General features: G+C 59.6%; 1 protein-coding gene across 1 annotated transcript; it reads right to left on the bottom strand.

Annotated features, from left to right (window-relative positions):
* Positions 1–3,209: 3,209 nt before the first annotated feature.
* Positions 3,210–7,307, bottom strand: GDF7 (growth differentiation factor 7). The gene is made up of 2 exons (XM_032653381.1): positions 6,917–7,307; positions 3,210–4,168 (listed from the first exon to the last, which is right to left on the bottom strand). The coding sequence occupies exons 1-2, from the start codon at positions 7,305–7,307 to the stop codon at positions 3,210–3,212; spliced, it is 1,350 nt and encodes a 449-aa protein (XP_032509272.1).
* Positions 7,308–10,473: the final 3,166 nt, after the last annotated feature.

The following is a 10,473-nucleotide window of genomic DNA, read 5'->3' as shown; positions in this document are numbered from 1 at the left end:
ACAAAGCCTGCCACCCTCTCCGGAGGACCCAGCCCCCCGACTGGAAAGCCAGAATTCAGCCAGACAAGCATTGCGGCATCGGTGGGCACTGCCACCTGCCAGGGCAAGGGTCGCCCTTGGTGCGGAAGTCTGGCTTCAAGCAGCAGTGACCAGACTGCCTGGGTGTTTGACACACCTGGCACCAACCCCCTGAGGGCCCCAGCTGGCCTGCCCTGTGCTCCCCATCCAGGGATGCCAAACCTGCCTCTCTAGCAGGAAGAGTAGTTTGAATGATCTCAACTAGCAGTACAAGATTCTCCCCCAGCAAAATGGAAAATGTGATTTACTTTGATAGGAATACGTTGGTGACCACAGGTGAGATGGGGAGAGCCACCTTCGCTCGCAGTCCTGACACACTCCATCCCTGATTGTCAACAGCCAGCTCTCTCACCCATGGGGATGGGAGATTCCAGCTGGGTGATTCGGCCCTGCCCCCTGCTGTCTAGAAGACAGACAGACGGTACACGGCACTACCAACTGTGCGGGCAGAACACGCTTCTCCACATCTTGACAAAGCTACTCAAACCACAGCTCTGCAGCAAAAACCTGTCTGCCTCCACACGTGATGGCCCTCTTGCTGTCTTTTTTACAAAGTGCAGCACACCGTCCCCTCCATTCACCTGCTTTTTACTCTGAGATGCCAGAAGCCTGAGATGGGCCACGGTGGTCCCTGGTGGTTACATGCAGCTCTGGAGGAGATCTAGGAGGCATTCCTTTTATGTGATAACACACTGAGGGCATAAGGGGCCATCGAAGGAACCGTCACTGACCAAGGACAGCGTTCCCCATCCAGGGGTGCAGGGAGATGCCCCCCTTCCGCCGTCATTTACAACGCCCCTTGGGAGAAGCAAGTCAACAGAAAATGAACATTTTTTTCCCGCCATAAAAAGCTCAGGCTAAATCAAGACATTTCTTCCTCCCAAATTGTTTTTCCTAGTCACTAAGAAAGTATCAAATGTTTGCTTTTGTCCAAAGATATTATATATCCTAGAATTTCTCCAAAGTAATATTTAGCTATAGTTTTTCAGCTCCCTTTCTAAAACTTCTAATGCCACGTCTTTTAATACTTTAGTGCCATTTAAAAAATTCTTCATTATGACAGGTATCAGAGCAATCACCATGCAATTATTGTTGAAATCAGTTTAGAAAAGGAGAGTGTGGCTTCCCTGGCAAAATTCGTAAATGTTTTGCCCAGTCATTGAGATCGGATGGAAGCCACTTTGGGATTGTGTTATTTGTTCGTTTTAACCTGAAGAGACTGTTGCATTTTCAGGTTATGTATAGCTACTCACATAGCCACAGCATATAAATTCACATTGTGAGTGTGCTTTCTCCTCCTTTGGGGGAACTTTAAAGGATAAAAAGGACTCAGGTGGGACCCTTAAATAAAGTAGCTGTATCTAAATCTTTCAACTTTCTCTTTCTCTCTTAAGAGTGTAATCACTGAGAATTAAAATTTGTATAAATTGTCTTGGACCTTAGCATCCAAGACAAGAAGGGCAAGATGAATGCCTCTTGGGGACCCTAAAGGAGAAAGCCCAGCACAGCCATAAACGGGAGGACCCAGGAGGGCTGCAGGGTTTCTCAAGGAAGCCCTCGGAGCCCCAGACAGGTGGAATCCAACTTGTTTCTCTTCCCTCTCCCAACCATTTACACAGGCCACAGAGGACTCCCAGGCAGAAATGAACCAAACAGGACCACGAAGTCTGGCATGTTCGACCTCCCTTTTACATGGACAGACACTCCCACCATCAGCAAGAATCCTGGGAGCAAAATACAGAGACTGGGGGATAGGCTTCCACCTCCGGCCCCCATACCACCACCCTTCTAAAGGGGCCACAGCAGCCGAGCTGCAAATGCCCGTCCACGGAGCAAGTAGGGGAGCGGCCGACCTGCCTCCTGCTCTGAACCACTGGGTTGTGGGGAGTTGAAATCTCACAAAAGCACTTTTGTGTGGCTTCGCTTCCCGTTACTATCGCACTGCCAAAAACCACAGCAACAATACAGTGAAAGCACGTCAAAGCCGACACAGCCTTGATGGCCAAGCACAAGCACGTGTTGGCCACTCGAGGGCACCATTTGGAGGGGGCTGTGCCTACCCGGCAGACAAGCCCCAGTCCTCTGCAGGAGTCCGCCCTAGGACACCTCCGGGCCTCTTTCAAACCCTAGGAGCCTCCTCCCAGCTCCTTAGGAAAACCTCCTGGCAGGTCTCTAGGGAAAGCCATAGCGCCCCCTTTCCCCATCCCCAGACATTGCACTAGCTTCCTCCTGCGCGCCCCCAAGGCACTGCGGACACCGCGGTCTACCCAGCTTAGGAGCTGCAGAAACTGACAGATGCCGCGCACCCCCGACCCGATGACATGTCAGGTCAGACTGGCGCTTTAAAACCTCTCCCCCATCTCACCTCCCCCCTCCGAAAATTTTCTTTCCACTTTCTAGATCATTCCCAATTGGAATTTGTATTTTTTAAAAAAGGTGGTGCTGACCGTTGCAGAGATCTGGGAAGCTCCACAATGCAGTCTTTCCGACAAATGTTCCTTTTCAAAACTGGGAGAATGTTAGATTTTGAAAGTTCGAGGAAAAAGATAAGGCCTTTTGCAGCGGTTCCTCCCCAGAATAAATGGCCCCGATGCAACGCAAGCCTTCGGAAAGGGCATTACAGCCCTTCCGTAGGTCTCAGGTGCAACACCGGGAACTCTGCCCCGCAGCGGGCCGTGCCCCACACTCAGCCGGAAACAAAAAGGGGTGAAATGAGACTCAAGTATCCCTTTAGCTCCCCCATGCTGAAGCCCCCAATTCCCTAACCCGTTTCCACCCGATTTGGTGCCGGTTACTGTAACAGCAATGCAAAGCCATCCTCTCCCCAAAAGGGGGCGGTGGGCGCAATGGTGATCTGTTTGCAAAATACACATGACTGTGTCATTCGGTAGCGTCAAGGTCATCTCTTCCCAGGGCTTTCGGATGCTTCCACCGTAAACGTGCGCATGAGTGACGAAGTGTGTGGGTGTGAGTGTTGGTGTGTGAACGTGCGCTCTTCCTCCTCCGTGCGGCCGCCGGGCCAGACTCCGACACGCAGCCACGCTAGGTGACAGGCTCGGCCCGAGGCTGCTCTCAGCGGGGAGTACTTGGTGGCGCGGCTGCCCCCTCCCTGGCCCGGCCTGGCCCGCATGCTACCTGCAACCGCACGCCTCCACCACCATGTCCTCGTATTGCTTGTAGACCACGTTGTTGGCGGCGTCGATGTAGAGGATACTGATGGGGCTGAGGCGCGCGGGCACGCAGCAGGAGGCCGGCGCTGCATCCGGCGCCATGGAGTTGAGCAGTGTCTGAATGATGGCGTGGTTGGTGGGCTCAAGGTGCGAGCGCAGCGGGAAGTCGCAAACGCCCTCGCAGTGGTACGCTTCGTAGTCCAGCGGCGCGATGATCCAGTCGTCCCAGCCCAGCTCCTTGAAGTCCACGTGCAGGGGCTTGCGGCTACAGCGGCTCCGGCCTCTGCGCCCGTGGCTCCGGCCCTCGCCCCCGCCGCTGCCCTGCGCTGCCCGAGTCCCGGCCAACGCCGTCCGCCGCCGCCTGCGGCCGCCGATGACCGCCGTCGGCAACCCCATGCCAGGTCCCTGATCCGGCGGCGGCTCCGCTGCCAGTGCGGCCCCGAGCGCGCGGGCCTGGGCGCGGATCTCTCGGAACAGGCTCTCCTTCCTCTGCGTGCGGGAGGAAACGACCAGCAGCGCGCGCTCCTCCGCCGCCGCTCCGCCTCCGCCCCGCGACTCGAAGCCCAGCAGCCGCAGTGCCAGCGAGACCGGCGCGGGACCCGCCACTCCGCGCAGCAAGAGGCAGAACGCGCGGGTGGCGCGCGGCTCCCGGCGGTGGCGCCGCAAGGCGTCCGCCACGTCGAACACCTCCCAGCGCGCGGTGTCCAGGGGCTCGGCGGCCCGGGAATGCAGCAAGCGCGGCGCGCGCGCGGCGCTGGGGCACGTGGACAGCAGCAGCAACGGGGGAGTCGCGCTGCCGGGGCCCCGCTCCGGAGACTCGCGACGCAGCACACGCAGCTCAGCGCCCACCACCTCGTCGGCGTCGGGAAGGCTGGACACGTCGAACAGGAAGTTCAGGCCGGTCTCCGCTGCCGATTCGTCTGCCGGGGACGGGCAGAGACAGAGAAAGAGTGGTGTGAGAGCGAAGCCGGCACGCCTGGCCGCGGGGCCTCCTAACTGCAAATAGCAACTACCCTGGACGTGAGAACAAGGCTCGCTGGAGCCGGCGCCTGCCCGGGCGTCTCGGCTCCAGCCGGAAAGCCGCCAGCCTGGTCCGGAAGAAAGGGAGCCTTAGGTTCAGATTATCTGGATCTGGGTTTTCGTTCATCGAGCCAAACGATTTCCGACAACCCACGGACATCAACTGAACGCACCCCCTCACCCGAGACCAAGACTTAAGGCCACTACAGTCCACTGCCTGCCCCAGAGCCATGGGTTTTCGAAGACGAGGTCGGAGGCCAGATTTTCAGCCGCTGGCAGAAAGAAGGCCCGGTGGGCGCATCAGAGGTCGTGCGCCTCTTCAAGACCTGGAGGCCAGGCCGGCCGCGGTAAGGGGACTGCTGGTTATGGCCCTGCTTAGCCGCCAAGAGAGCCTCGGAGTCCCGGTTGTGCGAAAACGGGAAATTCTTGTCCCCTGTAAACTGCTTCTGCTACCTCTCTTCCCCAGCCCAGCCTGGACATTCCAGCCGGCCACGATCTCCCATGCAGGCGGGGGCTCGTCTAGAAGGGGAACGCGCCCTCAGGGCTGCAGAGACCCTTTAGTGCCTCCAGCCTCCTCGCTTAGCTGAAGGGGAACTGAGGCCCAGATTAGGGGCCCGGCTCAGCCCCTGGTCGCGATGGGGAACTCCAGGCTCAGCTTCTCCCAGTGTTTCCGCCACCTCCGACGAAGGGGAAAGGCGGCAAAGGAGCGCAAGCAACCTTCTGGGAAGGGTTTGAGGCATCCGGGACTGCCTTGCTGCAGTGAGGGCAGCAAACCGAGTGAGGTCTCCCCGCCAGTACCCTCTGGTCCCCTCGCAGACTTATTCTTTCCCTCCGTTATGACTCAACTCGGGCTTTGGGATTTTACTTCTGGTTGTGGGCACTTTTTTCTTTTGGGGCTCAGAAAGGAAAAAAGAGTTGAAATTCCACCAAGCAGCAGATAAGGAGCTCCCTTTGAAGAAGGTCATATGGTTTCGTTTTGCCCCAAACGCGAAGAGACTGTGCACACTCCCCCCACTATTGGAGATTTGCTCACCAACCACAGATGCCATGCCATCGACTCCTGGGGTCTGAAGTCTGGGTGCTGCGGTGACCTCAGGCAGCCCTGCTCCAAGCTGAGGCTCAGGGTGGAGAGGGAAGCAGGAGAGGCACTGGGCAAGTGCTCCCCACCCCTCCCCCGTGCTTTCTCCCAAGGGCTTGCTCGCTGCCACACTTTCTCTGAGCTTCTCCCGCAGCCTCTCTCAGCTTTGAGATGCTGCCACTGTATCCTCTCCCTCCAGAGAGAGGAAGGAGAGGCGGCCTTACTAGCCTTGCCAACCAAGCAGAGCTCCCCAGGAAAGGATTTAGCTCAGGCTGAGACCACTGAAGGCCTAACTCGACCTAAGAAAGAACATCTGGTGCCTCTACAAGCTGCACATCTCACCTCTCCCACAGCTGGGAGCCCACTCTGCAGAATTAGGACTGGGGCCTTCCCTGGCTCTGTACACCAGGACCTGGGCTCCCTATGAGTACCCTAGCATCCCATCCAGGATGCATGCCAGGCCCTCGGAGAATGCTTGAAAGTTCCCACCAGACTATAAGGCCATTTGGGCCCAGGATGCCCCTGTATCCCAAATAAAGCAGTCTGTGTAGACGTTATGTGTATGTTGGAGGGGGCGAGAGATTTGATCTCTGCCCCGCCTCTACCTGCTTTCCCAGGCTAGGGTCGGGCATATACAACCCCCAGTGGCTCCCAGGCAGGACCTGGATTGCAGCAGCACTTAACTTTCCGGCCCTATTTGCCTTTCTTTCCTTTCTGCCTTCCATTCTGGGTCTCTGGCTGGATAGAATTAAGGCCGAAATTACTTGCATTTCCTCCTGAAATTAGTTAAATTTTCCCTATCTGTCTGTTTTAATGGCTTCAATAGAGATTAATAAAATCCAGATGACACTCACCAACCACCCAGTCTCACCTAAGTCCTACCTCTGGAGGGCTCAGGGCGGAGTAAGGTGGGGTACTAGGTCCCAGAGAGGCCTGCATTCCTGCAACGTCGCTGGCCCTCCTCTCCTCTCTACACAACCGGAGTCCTTCACCTCTGGCTCCCCCAGGGGCCCAGCACAAGGCAGGCACCCATAGCTACACACCTCTACCCAGACGCAGCCTGCTTAGAAGGGCCCTCCCCATACCTGGTGATGCCACCAGCCTCTCCAGAACATTTACTTTAGTCTGATGCCTGCTGTCTCCCGCATTCCCCTCATTTCCCCCAGTTTGTACGGCCCCCCGCAAGACTGGGAACTGCAGAGCAACGAAGCAGCCGCCGCCACCACCACTGCGCAGTCCCTCTGGGCCGGACCCCCTCCTTGCTTCTCCAGATCTCCAAAACAGCCTGCCTCCTCGAGGGGACCCGCCGGCCGGCAGGGCCCGGGCAGCCCGGCAGAGGGACGGGCTCAGCCCTCCGGGGCCGGGCCCCGCAAGCTGCCGCGGCTCTAGCCACAATCCAGGCGCTGCGGGTTCGGGTGCGTGGGCCTCAGCGAACTTTCTAACACCTGAGGCTGGGATGTGCGGGGACCAAGGCCCCCCGCATGGAATGGTGCCGGGACAAGGAAGGCTCCGGCGCTGACCTCAGCCTAGGACCCGACAGGATGAACTAGCGCAGTGGAGGTGTGAGTACCTTGGGTCGCCTGGTCTGCGAAGCCGGTGATTGTGTCCGCGCGGCTGTGGTGGCCAGAACCCGAGGTGGAGGCGGCGACTGCCCCGGCCGGAGCCCTCCCGGCCAGGCTCCGGTAAAGCGACATCATGAATTGGTGCGGCACCACCGAGCCGTTCCTGAAGCCGGAGCCCGCGGCGCGGCGCGCGGCGCGGGGCCCGGGAGCCGCGGCGGCCGGGGCAGCGGAGGCGCCCGCAGTCGCGGCGAGGGTCCTCCCGCCGCCGCCGCCGCCCCCCGGACTCCCGGTCGGCCCTGCCCCCGCCGCTCGCAGCACGGCGGCCGCTTCGAGCCCGTCGCGGGGGCGGCAAGCGCTCAGCAGCCAGAGGCACAGCGCGGCGGCCGCACTCAGGTCCATGGGCTCCGAGGGCCAGGCGGGCGGGCGGCGCGGGCTCCGTGGCTTCGGGAAGTCCCCCGGCGCCTTTTGAACATAGTGTTTAATAATGGGGGAAGTGTGCGCAGCAAGCTGCGGCCCCCCCTCCTCTCCCACCCCACCCCCGCCCAACGCCCGGAGCAGCGCCCCCTGCTGAACACTCGAGCGGCAGCGCCGCGCCCCCTACTCCGGCCTAACGCTGAGCCCGGGGCCGGAGCCTCCTCCCCCAGCCGAAGCGCTTCGCCCCCACTCTCGCTGGGCGAGTGTCACCGGCCGGAGGCTCCCGCCACAAACCGGGGCCCCGCCTCGCTCTCCCAGGGCAAAGTGACCCCCTCCGCCTTCGCTGCGCCCGGGCCAAATGCGCCCTCGGGAGTCAGAGGCTCCGACATATCGCGCGTACCCGCCCAGCGTCTTCCCTACTCCCCTGCGGAGAAGCACCCGCCCCCCGCCCGCTCCAGTACTGCAGGCGCCCGAGACGCCAGAAGTGCGGCCGCGGAGGGGCTCGGCCTCGCCTGTCAGTGCCCCGATCCCGTGGCCACCGCGCACAGAGAGGCCACCAGGGCGCGCAGGGTTGACACAAAAGCGCGTTTTTGATCACCGGTTCTGCGGTTCCCCACCCTGGCACAGCTTCCAAAGATCGGAGCGGGAGGCCGGAGCCGGGGAGGAGACCCGTAGGGAAGAGAGGGCTAGCGGCTGGAAGGGCAGGCCGGAAGGACAGCGGGACAAGGACCGACGGTCGAAAATCAAAGGTTTGGGCGCGGAACATGCGCTTAGACGGGAGCCAGGATCTTAAAGGAGCTCAGGAACTACGAAGGCAGCCCCAGGGTGATGAGGGGACTCCCGCGCAGGAGCGGCTCCCCGAGTTCGTCTGTGCATCGAAAGTGAGGACCTTCCGCCCGCCTCCCAGGGGCCCGGCTAACAGAAACGGGCTACCGGGTATGTTGGGGCGCGGGCAGAGCCGGGAGGGCGGGCGGTGAAGAGGCTCGGGGTGGCGCCTCTGTACTTCCTTCCCGGGCCTCGGTTCTCCCGCAGGGCGGGGGATGGATGGAGGGGGCGCCCGGGACCGCAGTCGCGCGGGCAGCTTGGCACTTGGGTCCGCAGCCCGCAGGGGTAGGTCCCGGGAGGCCACATCTCAGGGAGACGCGCCAGGGAGGGTGGTCGTCGGCGGGTGTCGGCTTAGCTCCACCAGCAGCCCGGACATCCCTCAAATAAGGGAAAGTCCAGCGGATGGACAATCCGCTGTTGCGCGGATGGAGGGCTGGAGCCGGACGGCTGGAGGGCTGGAGCCGGACGGCTGGAGCGGGACGTATCCCCGTAGCAGGGCAGGCGCGTCTTTTAATTTTAAAATTATATTTGCTACTGAACTGGAAATCTAGGCGGGGGTAGTGCGTCACGGTTACTTTGAGTGGGCGATCAGCGTCAGCCCGACGCCACCGGACCCAAAGCCGCGTGAGTCCCTCTCTCGCCCGGCTGCCCCGCACTCTGACCCACGGAAGACGCCCGGCTCGGGGAGCTCCTGGGCCGACTGCGGCCCCAGGCTTCTGAGCTCCCCAACACCCGCTGCTTCGTCCCAAGCGAGCTCCTCAGTCGTCGCCCTGCCGACCACCGCGGAGATGCAGCGCCCGCTCAGCTGGGGAATTTGGGCCACACACCTCTCGGGGTCGTATGGGAGCAGGAGAGGCCTGGCAAAAAGTCGTAACTCTCGGACCCCAGGCGGATCAGGGGGGCGGAGGAAAAAGGCCTGAGGTCGCGAGGGAATGTCTGGGCAGGAAGAGAGGTGGGAGGCTGGGATGACCGGGGCTGCATTAACCCACCTTGCCTTCGGGACCGAGGGCAGAGAGCCCCGACAAGGTCGTGGTCACGGGTCTCCCTCTCTGCGTGGTCCCGGTACAAAGCGGCCCTGCACGAACCCATGCAGGATGTCTGGCAGAGCCGCCCCCTAGAGACACTGGTCAGTCAAAATAGTGGCCGCCCAGCCACCGGTCTCTCCGCTCATGCCGGTGCTGCGTCCCTGCTGTCTTTCTTGGGCCTCCTTTCCTCCTTCAGCCACACACAGTCTTCGGAAGTTTTGCACGTCATCTCGTCTGTGATTTGCACAAACACCCTAGGAGCCCTGAGCTGGGGTCAAGTAGCCCTGGTTCTGGTCACGGCTTTGCTCTTAACAACCAGTCCCTTGCATCATCTGGGCTTCGACTTCTCCAGCTGTGTGAGGGAGAAAATGGAAGGGTCCCGGCCCAGGCTGGGTACAGCAGGTGCCAAATAAACGTTTGTTAATTACATGATACCTCCACCTTGAGGTCACCTTGGGACTTAGGAATTAGGGACGGGTTGGGGGCCATGTGCTCTTGCTGTCCCTGTGGGAGCAGGCCATTAAGCTTCTTTGAGACTGAATTTCCTCTTCTATAAAACGGGGAGATTCTCACTTCAGGAGGGTGGTGTGTGTCCAGGATAACAGGCTGGCACAGAGGAGGCTCAGTCGCCCTGCGTCTGTTAGTCTGTTCTGGGTCCCCAGGGAGATGATGGCCAAAGAGAGAAGTAGCTTCTAGGCACTGGAAGGCTCTGGAGGAGACTGCTCGGGGGGTGTGGGATGCTGCTGCTTGAGCCAACACCCACCAGCTGCGTGTGCTTGAGCCAGGCCTTAGCTGCTGTCACCTGTGTTTCTTGGTCTGTAAAATGAGGCAATAATGCATTCATTCATTGTTTATCCATCCCTCTATTCGTTCCTTCTTTCCAGTAAATACCGTGAGCAGCCTTCCCTGTGTTGTGGATTCAGCAATGCACAGGACAAACGCATGGAGCTTTTGTAAGGGCAGGAGAGACAGGAAACACGTAAATCCATAAATGCGCGTGAATGTACAGTGCGCTGTTAGGTGGTTCAAAGTAAAGTGATGGGAAGGGGGGATGGGAGGCCTTTCTGACCAGCCACACTGAAGGGGAGGGAGGGAGGGAAGCGTGGGCCATGTCTGGCTCCCTTTCCTTCCTCTCAAATAATGATGATAACTATTAATAATGGTCACTGTTAACCAAATTATGATGGTTCTTCTCCAAGTGCCAGGGGTCCTGCCAACTGCTTAACGTAACTCATGCCACTTCATTCTCACCACTGCTGTGTCCTGTGAGGTAGGTATTATTATTCCCATTTTATTGACAA

This window comes from Phocoena sinus, chromosome 13, assembly GCF_008692025.1.
Source record: "Phocoena sinus isolate mPhoSin1 chromosome 13, mPhoSin1.pri, whole genome shotgun sequence".
NCBI classification, from domain to species: Eukaryota; Metazoa; Chordata; class Mammalia; order Artiodactyla; family Phocoenidae; genus Phocoena; species Phocoena sinus.
Note: the sequence above shows the minus strand (reverse complement) of the source record. Positions and strands in the feature narration are given on the sequence as shown.